A 16,325-nucleotide genomic window follows, 5' to 3' on the forward strand; every position below is an offset into this window, starting at 1 on the left:
CCGTGGGTGTGTCCCCCGGGGGTGCCGTGTCCCGGGGGTGGTGCCGTGTCCCCCGTGGGGTGGTGCCGTGTCCCCCGTGGGTGCCGTGTCCCATGGAGGGGTGCCGTGTCCCGGGGGTTGGTGCCGTGTCCCCCGTGGGGTGGTGCCGTGTCCCGTGGGTGCCGTGTCCCGCACTACGTTTCCCGCCAGGCCGCGCTCTCTTGTCCCGTGGTGCCTCGCGGGGGGGGGGGGGTCTTGCCGACGTCACGTCCGGTTCCGCGGGCCGCCCCGCCATGTTGCCGGCGCTGAGGCGCTGCCGCCCGGGGCCGGCCCTGGGGGCCGCGCTGGGCCCCGCCGCCCCGACGGGACCCGGTCCCGGCCACGCGTGGGGGCTTCGGCTGGTCCCGGCGCGGGGCCGCAAGACGCGGCACGACCCCCCGGCCAAGTCCAAGGCGTCGCGGCTGAAGCTGCCGCCGCCCGTCGACCCCGAGGAGCTGCTGGTGGTGACGGAGCGGTACCGGCAGCACCGGCTGGTCCTCAGCGCCCTCCGGTACCTGCCCGCGGGCTGGGGGCGGAGTGAGCCTGGCGAGGCCGGGCCTGGGGCCGCTGTGGGGCGGGGAGGGGCGGGGGGCTGCGGCGGCCGTGGGGCGGGGGTCGGGTGTGGGGCTGTGGAGCTGCTGCGCGGCAGGGGAGGCTTGGGGGGCTGGCTGCGGGGCAGGCAGCTGGGTGGGAGGCTGGTTTTGATGCTGGGTGGGGGGCTGTGGGGCTGCTCTGGGGCAAGGGGCTGGTTATGGGGCTGCTGTGGGGCAGGCAGCTGGGTGGGGGGCTGGTTTTGGGCTGCTGTGGGGCAGGGACTGGGTGTGGGGCAGGTGCTTGGGGCTGCCGTGAGGCAGGAGCTGGTTATGGGGCTGCTGTGGGGCAGGGAGGGTCGGGGGGCTGGCTGTGGCTCTGTGTATGGGGCTGCTGTGGGGCAGGAAGCTGGATGGGGGGCTGTTTTGGGGGCTGTTGTGGTGCAGGGGGCTGGTTATGGGGTGGGGGGCTGGGTATAGGGCTGTGGGGCAGGGGAGGGTTGGGAGGCTGGCTGTGTGGCAGGCAGCTGGGTGGGAGCTGTTTTTGGGGCTGTTTTTGGGGCTCTGGAGCTGCTGTGGGGCAGGGGAGGGTTGGGGTCATGGTGTAGAAGTGGGGTGTGGGGCTGCTGTGAAGGAGAAGGCTGGCTGTGGGGCCAGGGGAGTGGCTGTGGGACTATTTGTGGGGCAGGGGGCTGACTGTGGGGCTGCTGTGGGGCAGGGGAGGGTTGGGGAGCCTGGGGCTGCTTTGGAGCAGGGGCAGCTAGACCCCAGGTTACTGTGGGGCAGGGGGGGGGTCGGGGTGGTGGGGCTGGCTCTGCTATGGGGCAGGTTTGGGAGAACCCCACGGGCACCCAGTCCCAGGCAGGCGCTCAGCGGGCTCCCTTGCCTGCTGGCAGGGCCATGTTCAGGGCCGAGGTGCTGCAGAAGAAGCGGGAGGCCCTGCTGTCCCAGGAGGACTCGGCGGAGCTGATGGACGAGCACCGGCGCCTGATGGCCTGGAACCAGGCGGAGAATGCCCGGCAGCGGGCACGCAGGTCAGCCCGGTGGGGCCGCTCACCTTCGCAGCTTCGATTTTTGCTTGCGCAGAACCAAATTCCACGCCGGGCCAGTTAGAGTCAGGCTTAATTTTTACAAAGACACTTGACCTAAAGTTTGCCCGGTTTTTACATAAATCTGCCTACGCAGCGGTGGCATTTCCAGCACCTCTCGCTGCTGAGGGGTGAGGTAGCGAGCTCTGGACAGCCTCCCGCTCTCCTGAGGCAGCTGTCCGCAGGAGGATGAGTTTCTCCGCGTTCCCTCCCGCGCCGCTCTCGGGGATCCATCCTCTGGTCAGGCACGGGAAGCGTTGGCCGTGCTTCCAAGGAAATCGGCACCCGCTGAATCTTGAAAGCGGGAGAAGGTTCAAGGGAAAAGCCCGGCTGTCCCTTGGTGTGTCGCAAAGCGCTCAAGCTTCTGCATCCAGGTCCTGCTGGAAAAATCGCGTGCTCCGACGTGGAGCTGCCAAACGGAGCCAGACCTTGCTGGGTCTCGGCTCCGCGCCGCGCCTGGCAGCGCCGGTCTGTTGGAAAGCTTTTGCATTAAGATTTTGCGTGCAGTTTTTCTCTCGCGGGAGGAGGGGAATTCTCTTCGGCCCTGCGCTGGGGACAGCACGGACGGGTTTTCTTTGCGGTGCAGCTGCTTTGCTCCTTCCCGTTTTTTCTGGCTGCGCTCAACGTTGCAGGCTTCGCATCCCGACGGATTAGTGTGTCTCACTTAAGTGCCATCGTGCAGGCTGTGGGCATTTGGCAAAGCTGTGCTGTTTTGGTTTTTTGTCCTTTTTTTTTTTTTTTTTTTTCCTTTCCGTATGGCAGAGAGGAAAGAATTAGGAAGGAAGAGGAAGAACAGAGGAGGCAGAAGCTACAGGCTGTGGAGAGGAAGGCCAGGATGATGGAGGCTTTCTTGAAGGAGAAGGAGAAGGAGGTTCTCCAGCTGCAGGTAAGAGCAGCTGGGGCGAACGTTGCCAGCCGTCCCTGTGAGGGGTTTGATGGCAGCCCGTGGGAGTGATGTGGAAGCCGTAGGCTTGTTTTCCCGACATTTTTATGCCGGTAGCTGGGAACGCAAGTGTTGGCGCCTTCCAGGAGCGTTGACAGCGTGCGGATGGGATAGGGGAAGAGCGAGAGCTCTGAAAACAGAGGGTGGAATAATCCTGAGCCAAGAGAAAAAAGGTTTCGTCCTCCTGGACTCGGCTCCTGCCGAGATCCCGGCGATGCCGCTGGCAGCTCGGGCTCTCCCGTTGATCCCCGAGCTCTGCAGGCGCCAGCAGCTCACGCGCTGCCCGTAGCCGCCCGGCCGCTAATGCGCGTTAAGAGCCGGTCCTTGTCCTTCGTTCAGGAGGAAGCCAAAACGTTCATCACCCCCGAGAACCTGGACGCGCGGATCGAGGAGTGCCTGGACAACCCTCGCAACTACAACTTCGCCATCGACAAGGACGGGCGGATCGTCAAACGGACGGTCTTGCCTTAGCCGCCCCGGCCCGGTTTCTGTCCAGAGGCTCCGCTTACGAGCCATTTTTTTTTTTTTCCTTTTTAACATATAAATCAACCATGAAATTGTTGGAAAAAGCCTGTGGGTCTGGCTGTGGTTCTTCGTGGGGGTTTAACGCCTGCGGGAAGGAGGGCAAGGGAGAAATTCAGGCTCGCAACAAGCAGCCGCCGCGCCGGCAGTCACTCTCAGCCCTGCGAGGGGGCGGAGAAGCTGCCGGTGTTCCGTGCCTGCTCCGACTCCCTGCCATTCCACCTCCCACGAGTTTGGATCCCTCCCGCTTTCACACGAAGCGCGTAGGGGCTGAGGCGGAGCAGGAACGCTCCCGAGGCAGAAAGGCGGCTTTTGAGAGAAAACGAGGTCTGAGCGGCTCCGTAGGAAACACTGACCTGCTGCTTTTTTGTTGTTGGGGGGAAAGAATTAATCGTTTCCCTGTTGGCTGCTGCGGCGGAAGGAGCTGTCGCTCCTGCTCATCATCCTCTAAACCCTCCTTTGCGCGTCTGTTGGCATGGCTGAACGAGAAAATTGTGCAGCGGGTGTCAAAATGATGCTGGCTTTTACATGTCTCTTCTTCCCCCCTCTTCAGCCTTATTTTACTCATCTTAATTGGTTTAATTGGTTTAGTGGTGGACTTGGTAGTGTTAGGTTAATGGTTGGACTGGATGATCTTAAAGGTCTTTTCCAACCTAAATGATTCTGTGATTCTGTGATCACTGAGGGCTTAAATTGTAGCTAATACCGTAATTACCCCAGGTCCTCTTCGGCGGTTCTGGCTTGTCGCGGTCTTGCAGACCGAGCTGCGCTCTTGGCTTTGCCCCAAAACCGCAGGGTTTGGTCTGCCTGGCGCCAGGCTGGAGTTTGCTGCGGTTCAGCTGGAGCCCGGACGGGCTGCGGGCCCCTCTGCCGTCCCTCGCTCGGAGAAAACACCGGCTGTACGAACCGACCTTAAATCCTTGATTTTTATCTACGCTTTCCTAAAAACAGCGTTTTCTCTCCAGCCAGCCCTCCCGAGTCCGCACCTAAACCAGGCAAGCGCAGGAAAAACAGACGACTTTTTTTTTTTTCTCGTACAAGTTTTATTTCTAATTAAGATCATCACTTAAATCTGAGTCGCAGACCTCGGCTCGTCTGTTCTCGGCTCGATGGATAAGGGATCATCCTGCAGTTCTCCTCTCCCGGGCAGTTCACGCAAACAGCATTTCTTGGTCGCAGGATGAGTCGAGCACGCAGCCGTCTGCGCGGGGAGAGAAAGGGGAGAGCGCTGCCTGAAATGGGAGGGCACGAACCGGCCCTCGGGGACCCCCCGGTGCTGTTTTTTTCTTTTTAATAACATCGAGATCACGTTCACTTTGTGCCCTGCGGCTCCCCAGGATTTGCAGCAGGATCTCTGGTGGCGTCTAACTTGGGGAAGAGGCTGGGATTTTTGGAAAACTGTAATGAAAGCGGGAAGGGGCGCGGGCTGCCGCACGCCACGGGGCTCCTGCCGCTTGCCCAGCCCCCTAAATTTGGTTGCTGTCTGCTTTCCCCCTTCCCTGAAACCCCATGGTCCGTTACCGCCTTCCCTGGGGTCAGGATCAAGTCTGCCCTGAGCGGGGCAGCCCTGGCTTTTGGGGAGATGGATGGACAGACGGACGGGACAGAGCTTTGGCTAAATTCCCCTCTCCCCCTTCCTTATCGTAACCTCTCGTGTGCGAGGACCCCCGGGACGCGGGCCCGGCGCTGCCCTCACCGCTGCCGCAGCAGATGCCGGGGGCCGCGCAGCTCCCGCCGCCGTTTCCGCAGGGTTTGCGTCCCGACTCGCAGGGCGTTGGCAAGAAGTTTTCCTCCTGGCACCGCAGGGTTTCGGGGGTGCCCAGGTAACACCCCAGCTCTTCTCCGCAGCAGATGTTGGGACCGAAGCAGTGGCCCTTGTTCCTGGGGCCGCAGGGCATGCACTGCTCGGGGAAAGCGGGGCGGGGGGGGAAGGTGGGGGAGAGTTATTTGGGAAAGCCTTTCCCCTGGTCCTTCATAGAATCGTTTAGGTTGGAAAAGACCTTTAAGATCGTCCAGTCCCACCCGTCCAACCCTCCGTTCTGCCGGCATCTTCCCCGCACAAGCCCCGGGAAGGCTTGGGGAGGGTCGGGAGAAGGCAAGGAGGGGGCTAGGAGGTCTCCCGGCCCGCCGGGACCTACCTTCCTGATGTCTGTGTCCAGGACGGCGCGTTTGCCCCCGATGGGGCAGTTCTGGATGTAGCAAGCGGAGGAGAGAGCCAGGAGCCCCAGGAGGCAGAGGGCGAGCGCCTTGCAGGGCATGGCTGCGGGGTCGGCACGCTTTTCGGCTCCTCATCCCGGCGAGCGCTCGCGTATATATACAGCGCCGGCTCCTACTTAGGCATGCCGGCACCGGCGTCACCCCTTTCTCTTAAAAACCACAAGGCATTGCTTTCCACAGCGGAGGGCTCGGCTAATAGCCGGAGGTCGAGGACGTGAGGTCAAGGCCAAGGTGTTGGTTTGCTCCTCGGCGATGACTCGGGCCGTGGCGGGGGGAAACGTGCGGAGGCTGCAGATGCTGTTTGGGGCTTGCGTCCCTTCTCTGCCAAGCCCTTAGGGCTGCCGAGCCGCAGGTCGTGGCTCTGCGTCCCCTTCGGGACCCCCCGGCGTGGGTTGAGTGGGGATGAAGGTGGGCGTCTCCGTAGCCTGGGGGCATGCATCCATCCAGGAGCAGGGCGAGAGGGACGTGGTGCTTCCCTTGGCTTCCGATCCCTTCTGGTGGGGGGGGGAAACCAAACCCGTATCCTCCTCCGGGAGCGCCTGGGGTGGGAAACGCGGCGCTGGCCCTTCCCGCTCTGCCCGGTCTTTGGGGGAAGCTCAGCGCTGGGCTCGTCCCGCTCTGGGACGGCGGTGACGCCGAGGCGGCCCAGGAACACCAAACCTCATCGGCAAAGGCCCGAAAACCCAAATTCCCCCATTGCTTCTGCCCTGGAGCTGCGCCCGGGGCTCGGACATGAGGCGCTGGCCCGCGTGGCCAGCTGGCGAAGGAGCCCCTGGAGAAACGGGGCCGAAGGCTGGCGCGGTGACGCGGGGTCCTGCTCACCCCGACCCCTCGCCTTCGTTACCCCAATTAAGAGCTTCCCGGCTTGAATAAATTCCTCTGCTGCGGACAGATCTTGTGTCTAGCGAGACAATTACCCCGCTCCCTCCCCGCGCCTGCTTAATTGGGAATTAAGCAGCCCAGAGCCCGAGAGCCGTGACCTCTTCTCGTCCCCTCCGGCTTGTTTCGAAATCTGCTGCTTAGCGTGGCCGGCGGCGAGGGCTGAGCCCTGGTCCCTGGGGACGAGCCGGGTGCTGGGATCCACGTTAATGGGTCGGAAACGGGGCTCAGCATCCCCCGTGGGACGTCCCAGTGGCTCAGCCCCGGCTGCCGTCCCGCTGCGGCCGGTCTGGGGGTGCCTGGACCCCCGCGGGCAGGGTTGGGATGCGTCCTGGGGAGACAAGTGTGGAAAAAACCCCCCAGCAAACCACCCCAATTATCCGCTCCTGCTGCTTTTTGGGACCTTGACACCCTGATGCCGAGGCTCCTGGCTGCCTGGAGCGTCATCCCGGCTCAGCCACGTGTCCCCGTTGCAGCAGGAGAGGTTGGGGTTCGCATTCTGCGTCCCGGGACAGGCTGGGTGCCGGTGCCGGGCTTCACAGCCCCGTTTCTTCATCCCACGGGCTCGGGGTCACCCATCCGCATCGGCACTGATGCTTTCCCAATAGTTTGTGGGCCGTTTTGGGGCCATTTTGGGTCCCGTCCCCCCCCACACCTTCCCCAGGGCTGGGATAAGATGCTCGTGGTGAGGACCGGGCGCTGGGTTCATCCTGCACCCGCTTTGGGGTGCGGGGAGCCGACGCGGGCAGGATGGGTCCCGCCGGCGTGGAGGAGCTCCACCTCCCCGGAGGTGCCACCTCCCTCGGGGACATTATAAAGGCAGAGCTGTCCCCCGCGCCGCGGCCAGAGCCCAGCCCGCAGCGGGGACCCCGGCAGGGTAAGAGACCTGCGGAGGGGGTAGGGAAGAGGGCTGGGGTAACGGCACCCAAATTTGGGGGGGGTTAAGGGGGAATCGCTGATCCTGCCCATCGCTGTCTGGAGGGGAGCAGTTTGGGGAGCAATGGGAGGGAAAGATGAGAGCAGCCCCAGGGGTTTGTATGAAGCTGGCAACCCAAACCTTTCCGCTCTTGGGGGATTTTTTTTTTTTGGGGGGTGGTTTTCCTTACTTTTTCTCATTTTGAGTAGACGTGGCTTGAAGCCGCCTGTCGCGCCGGTTCCTGAAGGCAACAGGGCCCCGAGTCTGCCCCAAAGAGGGGTCTTGGCCAAGAGGTAACGCTGGTGGCACCTCCCAGGGCGTGGTGGCCGATCTCCAGGGGCTGGGGGTGCTGGCAGGCTCAGCACCCATGGGTGCTGCCAGGGCTGCTGGGGTGGGACTCGATGGTGCCAAGACGGGGCCGAATCCTGCACCCAGCCTGGCAAAGCTGCTGTGGATGGGGGCTGAACCCCACTGGATGGGGATTTGGGGAGTTTGGGGGGGGAAGACCCAACAACCTCCAGCCCAAGTAGTGAGTGATAGGGTGAGAGGAAATGGGCTCAAGCTGTGCCAGGGGATGTTCAGATTGGATATTAGGAAAAATTTCTTCATGGAAAGAGTGGCCAAGCTTTGGAACAGGCTGCCCAGAGAGGTGGGGGAGTCCCCATCCCTGGAAGTGTTCAAAAAAGTGGGTAAATGTGGCACTTTGGGACATGGTTTAGTGGGCATGGGGGTGTTGGGTTGATGGTTGGACTGATGATCTCAGAGATCCTTTCCAACCTTAATGATTCCCAGTTTTTACTTTCATTAAAAAATAATCCAGCCACCAAGCCAGGAAACATGGAATTGCTGCTCTCCCCTTAACTGGTTTAGTGGTGGAGTTGGCGGTGTGAGGTTAATGGTTGGACTGGGTGATCTTAAAGGTCTTTTCCAACCCAAACGATTCGATGATTCTAACACCACCACCCCCGAGCCCCAGAGGGGTCCCCCAAACCCATCCCCAGCACCCCAGACACAGCCACCACAGTGCACGAAGACTTTTATTGGGTCTCGTATTTACAAGGCTGGGGGGGGGAGCGGTGACGGGGCGGGGGGGGACACCCGGCACCCCGGCTCAGAGGAGGGGATGCTTGCCCTGCTGCTGCTGCTGCTGCCGGTTCGCCAAGTGCATCAGCTTGAGGAGCAGATCTCCGGCCGAGCCCTCCAGCACCGTCAGGTTCTTCTCTGCCGTCTCCTGAGCCCCGTCGCTGCCCTCGTCCAGGCAGCCGGCGTCCATCGCACAGGTTTCTTCAACAGAAAGTTAAAAAAAAAACCCAAATGTCAGGACGGGACGGGTTATTTAGGACCACGAGTGTTTTATTTTCAGCTGGGGAAGAGGTCGGTGGCAGCCGGGGCTGCCTGCACAGCTCAGGCTCCAGCTTTGTCCCCGTTAACTGGGGAGCGGTGGGGCTGGCCGGGCTTTTTCCAGCTCGTCGGGGAAGGTTGCGTGTGCCTGGCCGGGAAACATCTGCTGTGGCGGCTCGGGAAGGAGCTCCGAGCCCAATCCATAGAATCACGGAACGGTTTGGGTTGGGAGGGACCTTCAAAGCCCATCCAGTCCAAGCCTGTGCAGCAAGCAGGGACATCCCCAAATGGATCAGGGTGCTCAGCACCCCATCCAACCTCACCTTGAAATGTTCCAGGGACGGGGCACCCACCACCGCTCTGGGCAGCCTGTGCCAGCACTGCACCACCCTCATGGTGAAAAACGTCTTCCTTAGCTCTAGCCTGAATCCATCCCAAAATTATCCCAAAATAGGGCCAGCGCTGCCGCTCTGTGCCTCAGTTTCCCCTTTGGAAGGTGCGGTCTACCCGGAGCGCTCACCCGTGCCATTGCCACCCCCGGCATGATCCCAAAACACCCCAAGCTCTCCGGCCCCCATCCCGCTGACCCCCACCTTACCGGCGGTGCAGCAGATGCCGGGCGCGGCGCAGCGGCCGCCGGAGCCGCAGGGCTGCCCGCCGGCCTGGCAGGGCGAAGGCAGGTAGTCTTCCTCGGCGCAGCGCCGGGTCTCGGCCGTGCCCAGGTAGCAGCCCAGCTCCGCGCCGCAGCAGATGCCGGGGCCGAAGCAGTTGCCTCTGTTCCCGGGGCCGCAGGGCATGCACTGGGGGAAGGAGCCGCTTGAGTCCCCCGTACCCCCCCCAAAAAAAGGGGGTACGCCCTGCTTGCCCTCCCTCGTATTCGAAAGCAGCCCCCCTCGCCCCGCTTTGCCGGGGAGGTGCCACCCTGGCACGGGGTCACCCGTCTTGTCCCCGCCACCAGCGGCGTGGCCTCGTGCCGCCGCGCTGGCCCCGCTTTGGGGGCTCCCCGCCGCCCCCCGTGCCCTCCCCGGCTCCGCTCCGTGCCAGTGCCCTGTCCCCCGCCACGGGGATGCTCAGCCCAGTCCCCTCCTTGAGGGGACAGCGGCATTTTTTGGGGGGGTGTCGCTCATTCCTCCGCCACCGCCTGTCCTTGGGCACGTCCCCCAGCCTTCCCAAAAAACGGGGCGCGCCGCGCTGCTCGGGGGAGCGTGGCCCAGCCAAGGGTGCCCGCAGGTTCCGGGGAGCCTCTGCACCCCCCGAGCCGCTACATCCCCCCCAAACCCCCCACCCCGTCCCCCCAAACCCCCGTCGCACCCCGTACCTGCCGGAGGGCTGCGTCGGCCAGGGCCCGCTTGCCGCCCCGGGGGCAGTTCTGGATGTAGCAGGCGGAGGAGAGGGCGAGGAGGCAGAGGAAGGAGAGGGGCAGCGAAGGCTCTGCCATGTCGGGGGTCCCGCAGCCGTGCCACGCGTGCCGGGGGGGCCGCACACCCGCTGCTCGCTGCCGCTGGCCCCGTGCTGCGCCAGCCGCTATTTATGCTGCTCTCGCCCCTTCCCAGGGGAGGAGGAGGAGGAGGAGGAGGAAGAAGAGGGCTGGCTTGTTTTTTGTTGGGTTTGGTGTTGTGTGGTGGTTTCCCCCCCCCCCCGCCCCGAATCGCATCCAAGCGAATCTGTAATTGAGGTGATTCAGTGCAGGAGCGCAAGCGGCAGCGCTCAGGGCTGCTGAATCCCCCCAGCCCGAGCTGTGGCTGCTGCGGGGGGCACGGGGCACCCCAGGGCTCCCGGGGAGGGGTGCTGGCTGGGGAGGGCACGGGTTTGGGGAGGGGTGCTCAGGCAGGAGGTGCTGGGGTGGGGAGGGGGGTGCGGGTTTGGGAGATGCTGGCTGGGGAGGGCTTTGGGGAGAGGTGCTCAAAGATGCTGGTTCTGGGGGTGGTTGGGGGTTTGGAGGATTTGGGTTTGGGGGGGGAGCTGGTCTGGGTGGGATGCAGGTTTGGGGAGGGATTCGGGTTTGGGGGGGAGCTGGTCTGGGTGGGATGCAGGTTTGGGGAGGGATTCGGGTTTGGGGGGGAGCTGGTCTGGGTGGGATGCAGGTTTGGGGAGGGATTCGGGTTTGGGGGGGGAGCTGGTCTGGGTGGGATGCAGGTTTGGGGAGGGATTCGGGTTTGGGGGGGGAGCTGGTCTGGGTGGGATGCGGGTTTGGGGGGGGGGAGCTGGTCTGGGTGGGAGGCTGGTTTGGGGAAGAATTCGGGTTTGGGGGGGAGCTGGTCTGGGTGGGATGCGGGTTTGGGGAGGGATTCGGGTTTGGGGGGGAGCTGGTCTGGGTGGGATGCGGGTTTGGGGAGGGATTCGGGTTTGGGGGGGAGCTGGTCTGGGTGGGATGCGGGTTTGGGGAGGGATTTGGGCTTGGGGAGGGGAGCTGGTCTGGGTGGGATGCGGGTTTGGGGAGGGATTTGGGCTTGGGGAGGGGAGCTGGTCTGGGTGGGATGCGGGTTTGGGGAGGGATTTGGGCTTGGGGAGGGGAGCTGGTCTGGGTGGGATGCGGGTTTGGGGAGGGATTCGGGTTTGGGGGGGGAGCTGGTCTGGGTGGGATGCGGGTTTGGGGAAGGATTTGGGTTTTGGGAGGGCTGCAGGTTTCGAAGATGCTGGTCTGGGTGGGATGTGGGTTTGGGGAGGGGAGCTGGTTTGGGAGAGATGTGGGTTTGGGAGGGATGCGGGTTTTGGGAGGGATGCATGTTTATAAGATGCTGGCCTGGGTGGGATGCTGGTTTTGGGAAGGATGCGGGTTTGGGGGGGGAATGCAGGTTTTGGGGGGGATGCTCATTCAGAAGAGGCTGGTTCGGAAGGGGCTGTTGGTTCAGAAGGATGCTGGTGTGGGAGGGTGCTGGTTTGGGGAGAGGTGCTGGTTTGCGAGGGCTGCGGGTTTTGGGAGGGATTCAGGTTTTAGGAGCGATGTGGGTTTTGGGAGGGATGCAGGTCTGGGGGGGGATGCAGGTTTGGGGAGGGATGCTCGCTCAGAAGATGCTGGCTCGGGGAGGGCTGTTGGTTTGGAGGGTGATTTTTGGGAGGGTGCTGTTTTGGAGGGTGATTTTTGGGAGGGTGCTGGTTTGGAGGGTGCTGTGGGAGGGTGCTGGTTCGAGGGATGCTGCGCTGGGCGGGGATGCTGGAGGGAGGCGATGGGGCCCGGGCTGGGGGAGAACACCGGGGTGTGCAAAGACGCGCCTAAACCGAGGGGCTGGGCTGCAGCGCTGGACCAGAGCGCCGGGGTTCGAGGGGGACCCCGCCATGACCCAAAACGACCCGTCACTGCCACCCACCGCTCCCTCGCCTCTGCCACCTCTTTTTCTCTGCGAAGCAAGAAGGCGGAAAACCAACGGCAGAGGGAGAGAGGAAAACGGGAAGAAAAAAAAAAAATTTTAAAAAAAAGCATTTTTAGGACTGGCATTGACCCAGTTTTTGGCACCCAGCGGGTCCCACCCACGCTGAGACCTGGCACACGCGTGTCAGGAAATGTCGGTACGGGGCAAACGGCAGCGATTTCCCCGGACCGGTGTAAAATCCGTCCCTGCACCATCCAGCTGTGAATATTCCTGCCGGTCCCAGATCCCCTTTCCAGCAACGCCGAGGGGGACCTCGGCAACGTGAAATTAATGTGCGGAGGGGAATCAGGGTCCCAACGAGCATCCGCCGCCACGTCGGGGCTGGCCCCGGTGATGAGGAGGGGCTGGTTTGGGGGTGCTGGGAGGGGTGGGGGTGGGCAATGGAGGGGGGGTGCCACCAGCTGCGGGCCGGCCTGTGGGGTGATTTTATAGAATCATCGAATTGTTTGGGTTGGAAAAGACCTTTAAGATCACCCAGTCCAACCATTAACCTCACACCGCCAACTCCACCACTAAACCAGTTAAGGGGAGAGCAGCAATTCCATGTTTCCTGGCTTGGTGGCTGGATCATTTATAATGAAAGTAAAAACTGGGAATCATTCAGGTTGGAAAGGATCTCTAAGATCACCAGTCCAACCATCAACCCAACACCACCATGCCCACTAAACCATGTCCCAAAGTGCCACCTCTGCCCGTTTTTTGAACCCCTCCAGGGATGGGGACTCCCCCACCTCTCTGGGCAGCCTGTTCCAATGCTTGACCACTCTTTCCATGAAGAAATTTTCAGCCCACCCTGAACTCATCTTCATCAAAGATGGGGAATTGAGGCTGAGAACCATCAAAATCAGCCTGGGGATGACTGGGGGTGTCTGGAGCGTGGCTGTCCCCCACCCTCGCTAACACCCCTCGCTTGCTCACCCTCCTTAGTGTCCCGTTTCCACCGGCTCAGTGACCCGGAGAGGCTCAGCCCCGGTTGGAGCGAGGGGGAGCCTGGGTGGGGAAGCGGCTGCCGCGCTGCTTGAGCATCCCAACGGAACCGGCGGTCCCGCCGCAATCCGCCCTGCCAAAAATCCAGATGCTCTGAAAAGCAAAGCGAGAGCCATGCTGGGCTCCGTGGGCGCCAGCGAGGGACGTCGGAGGGGGATGAACCTGAGAGCAGCGCTTCGCCGGCCGGGGGAAACTGAGGCACGCAGGGGTAAGGGCAAGCATCTATTTTGGGGTGATGCTTGTGGTGCCGGGGGTTCCCAGCCTGCTCCCATCTCCTGCCCTGCGATTTTGGAAGGATGCGTCAACCTGAGGGGTGATGGTCCTGGTTTTTTTGGGGGGGGGCTCCTGGGCTTTTTGTTGGGTAAGATGAGGGTGATTTCACCCCCAGGTGGGGTGACTGTAACCGCAGCCCCTGCCTCGGGTCTCCCTGCGACCAGGGGAGCGGCGAGTTCCCAAATTCGCCCCGTGCCCAGCACCAGAGACACTGAATCGCCCACGTGGGGCAGCCGTGGGCAGCGTTAATGACCAATATCAGTAGCGCCGGCCACGTTTCCCAACCCAAACCCCTCCCTTCGCAGCGGGAGCTGAAACCCACTTGCGTTGCAGGACCGAGGAGGACGCAAAAGCCCTCGGCTGGGAAAACTTTTCTTTAAAAGAAACCCAAATGTCAGCTCTAAATTGGGTGTTACGCGCTCATGCTCTGTCTCTTCATTACTGTATCGTAAAATTACATTAACCGGGAACGATCTGCATTCAAATGACTCTGTGTCTGGAATGATAACGCGGGAATATGAGATTAAAATGTAATTATGCTCTTTAAAGTCAAGGAAGTTTAATAAAATGTTTTTCCAAGTTGCAGAGGCTCCGCGGCCGCAACGCAGAATCACTTACGGGAATCAAGGGGAAGGATGAGGTGGGAAGGGGGAGGCAGGGGGAGGCAAAAAATGTGTAGAAAACATAAAAAGGGGGTTTGGGGGATGAAAATATTGGGGTGACCTGGGGCGAGTCGCGGGGGGAGTGGCCGCAGGAGGAGGGGGTTTTGTGGGCGGACGCAGCCGGGAGCACCCTTGCTCATGGGCACCCCGCCCCGGGGCGATGCCGGGGCCCCCAGCCCGCATCCAGCTCCCGCTTGGTGCTTCGGGGCCGCTCGAATCCATGCTCCCAATCCCCCAACATCAGCCACGGGGTTGGGGGGGGGGGGGGGGGGGGTCCCTTCTCTGCGTCCCCGGCACCGGATTTGCTCTGCCACGTCCCTGCTCTTCCCCAGGCTCTTCCCGGGGCCCCAGAGGAGCCCCCTTCGTTAGCGCTGATCTCCTAACGACATGCGAGGCGGGCGAGGCGGGCGCCGCGGCATTAATCGGCGGCGTTAGGCGCCTGCTATCTATAACCCGGCTCGCCTCGGCTCGCGGAGGAAAGCCCCAAAGGCCTGCCACGGGGTGGGGAGCGGGCAGCAGCCTCAAATCCACCCCTCCCAGCCCTCCCGCTCAGCCGAAATCCGGCCCCAGCTCTTCCTAGACATCAGCAAAGGGGCCGGGGGCTGCCGGAGGGGCTCAGCTGCCGAGCTTCGGCGCTTGTGCCCTTCCCGATCGCTTTTCACGCTGGGGAACGACCCTGACGGCGGGAAACGGGGCGTCCAGCAGCGACTGCGCCGTTCCGCGCGTACAACGCCCACCGGCTGCACCCGTAGCTTTAAAGCATCATTGCTGCACAGAAATGATGATTTTTTTTTTTTTTCTCCCCCCCCCAATCCTTGAGCGATCACACCTTTGCAGATGGTCAGGGCAAACCACAAGTATATTCCCCCCCCCTCCATCCTTCGTTAACAGCGGGAGCTTCGTTTGCTTTGAAGCCTCCAGCGAGGTTTTTGAGAGCCCCTCCAGAGGCAGGAGAGAGGATGGAGGTCGCGGTGCTCCACCACAGCTTGCAGAGGTCGAAGTGACAAAGTTGAATCAAAATAAATTAGAGGACGTCAGGTACTGGGTGGCAAACGGGCTTTTCAGCAATTTGTGCATTGGTTTTTTTTTTTTCTGCCTTTGCTGTGGCTGGTGGGGGGATGCAGCAGAGAAGGAGAAACGTCTCAAATGCATCGCTCGCGCGCTGGGGATCTCAGGCGGGTCAGGCTGGCAAGGGAGCGCTCCCTTCTGCTGCCTGGGTGAGCTCACGCTCCTCCGGCGGGCCCGTCGTCGCGGCGTTCAGCAGCGAGAAGCCCTCGCGCGCTTCACCCAGCCGCCGTCAACTGACTGACGGCTAATGGCTGGAGGCCGATGGGGTGATCCTGCACCTCCCGCCTGAGCACAGCACCTTCTTTTTTCGTGTCTCGGCTGCAGATGCTCCTCTGCTTCCATGATGGCTTGGAAAAAATAGCTTCGATGCTAGTTTAAAGAAGGAAGAGCGGCCAAGGGCAAGATCTGCCGGGGCGCTGCCTTTATCACTTGACCATCCAGATCCATCCCGCCGGGATGCAGACGTCACGTCGGGAGGTTACCGACCATCAAGGGCTGGATTTGTCCTCCTAAAAGCACTTGAAGGAGAGCGCTAGAGGAAATTGCTCAGGCCTTCAAAGGCCGTTCCCTCCTCCCGAAGAGAAGCTGGGCTCGGTGCCGGGAAATAAATTTGCTGGTGGCACTGGCCCATTCCACACGGGAGCTGAAGGGGAATTGCTGTGGGTCCTGGCAGGAGACCCCCGAGGGAAAGCCTGGCTACGCGAGTTGCTCACCACCAAATCTTTTTGGGGTTTCGGGGGGGGTCATCTCTGCTGCCCACAGAGGTTTCAGTGCCCGGCTCGTCTGCAAGGGGAGCGATCAGGACTTGCACCCAACGGGGGGGTACGTGGGCCCTCCCTGAGCAATGGGGTGGGCGCGGAGGGAAAGTCATAGAATCACAGAATCATGGAATGCTTTGGGTTGGAAGGGCCCTTCAGAGCCCACCCAGCCCAGCCCCTGCAGTGCCAGGGACAGCTTTAACCAGAGCAGGGTGCTCAGAGCCCCGGCCAACCTGGCCTGGGATGTTCCCAGGGATGGGGCCTCCACCACCTCTCTGGGCAACCTGTGCCAGTGCCTCACCACCCTCAGCGTAAAACATTTCTTCCTTATAGCCAGTCTAAATCTCCCCTCCTTTAGTTTAAAACCATTACTCCTTGTCCTCCTCACTACAGGCCCTGCTAAAAACTCTGTTCCCATCTTTCCTCTCGGCCCCCTTTAAGTACTGGAAGGTTGCAATAAGGCCTCCCCGCAGCCCCCTCCTCTCCAGGCTGAGCACCCCCAGCTCCCCCAGCCTGGCCCCGCAGCAGAGGGGCTCCAGCCCTCCAATCATTTTTGTGGCCTCCTCTGGACCCGCTCCAACAGCTCCATGTCCTCGTGCTGAGGGCCCAGAGCTGGATGCAGGGCCCCAGGTGAGGTCTCAGTTTCTCTCAAATTCATCCCTTTTCCCTCCCTGTACCAGCAAGAGGGGACACAGGGGTGGAAACTTGCTGCCAACGGGTCCGACAGGGTTAAGGAGGAGGAGAAACAGGGT

The 16,325-nt window shown here is 62.0% G+C and overlaps 3 protein-coding genes across 3 annotated transcripts; 1 reads left to right on the forward strand and 2 right to left on the reverse strand.

Moving 5' to 3' along the window:
* The first annotated feature begins 272 nt into the window (after nt 1-272).
* On the forward strand, nt 273-3,143 carry MRPS26 (mitochondrial ribosomal protein S26). Its single transcript, XM_075709324.1, has 4 exons — nt 273-529; nt 1,445-1,582; nt 2,399-2,522; nt 2,919-3,143. The coding sequence occupies exons 1-4, from the start codon at nt 273-275 to the stop codon at nt 3,048-3,050; spliced, it is 651 nt and encodes a 216-aa protein (XP_075565439.1). The 3' UTR covers nt 3,051-3,143.
* A 1,109-nt stretch (nt 3,144-4,252) lies between these two features.
* On the reverse strand, nt 4,253-5,359 carry LOC142593458 (neurophysin 1). Its single transcript, XM_075709648.1, has 3 exons — nt 5,240-5,359; nt 4,798-5,002; nt 4,253-4,302 (listed from the first exon to the last, which is right to left on the reverse strand). Exons 1-3 carry the CDS (start codon nt 5,357-5,359, stop codon nt 4,253-4,255), a joined length of 375 nt encoding a protein of 124 aa, XP_075565763.1.
* Nucleotides 5,360-8,224: 2,865 nt separating this feature from the next.
* LOC142593456 (vasotocin-neurophysin VT) lies at nt 8,225-9,892 on the reverse strand. Its single transcript, XM_075709638.1, has 3 exons — nt 9,773-9,892; nt 9,053-9,254; nt 8,225-8,397 (listed from the first exon to the last, which is right to left on the reverse strand). Exons 1-3 carry the CDS (start codon nt 9,890-9,892, stop codon nt 8,225-8,227), a joined length of 495 nt encoding a protein of 164 aa, XP_075565753.1.
* Between the last annotated feature and the right edge of the window lie 6,433 nt (nt 9,893-16,325).

The sequence above is a fragment of the Pelecanus crispus genome, chromosome 4 (genome assembly GCF_030463565.1).
Source record: "Pelecanus crispus isolate bPelCri1 chromosome 4, bPelCri1.pri, whole genome shotgun sequence".
Taxonomy (NCBI): domain Eukaryota; kingdom Metazoa; phylum Chordata; class Aves; order Pelecaniformes; family Pelecanidae; genus Pelecanus; species Pelecanus crispus.

Coding starts and splice junctions, on each gene's coding strand:
- LOC142593458 (XM_075709648.1), bottom strand. CDS start 5,359: ATGCCCTGCAAGGCGCTCGCCCTCTGCCTCCTGGGGCTCCTGGCTCTC. Junction 5,003..5,239: donor TGGACACAGACATCAGGAAG/GTAGGTCCCGGC, acceptor TTCCCCGAGCAG/TGCATGCCCTGCGGCCCCAG. Junction 4,303..4,797: donor CGGCATCTGCTGCGGCAGCG/GTGAGGGCAGCG, acceptor CTCCCCGCGCAG/ACGGCTGCGTGCTCGACTCA.
- LOC142593456 (XM_075709638.1), bottom strand. CDS start 9,892: ATGGCAGAGCCTTCGCTGCCCCTCTCCTTCCTCTGCCTCCTCGCCCTC. Junction 9,255..9,772: donor CCGACGCAGCCCTCCGGCAG/GTACGGGGTGCG, acceptor TCCTTCCCCCAG/TGCATGCCCTGCGGCCCCGG. Junction 8,398..9,052: donor CGGCATCTGCTGCACCGCCG/GTAAGGTGGGGG, acceptor TTTCTGTTGAAG/AAACCTGTGCGATGGACGCC.
- MRPS26 (XM_075709324.1), top strand. CDS start 273: ATGTTGCCGGCGCTGAGGCGCTGCCGCCCGGGGCCGGCCCTGGGGGCC. Junction 530..1,444: donor CTGGTCCTCAGCGCCCTCCG/GTACCTGCCCGC, acceptor GCCTGCTGGCAG/GGCCATGTTCAGGGCCGAGG. Junction 1,583..2,398: donor GCCCGGCAGCGGGCACGCAG/GTCAGCCCGGTG, acceptor TCCGTATGGCAG/AGAGGAAAGAATTAGGAAGG.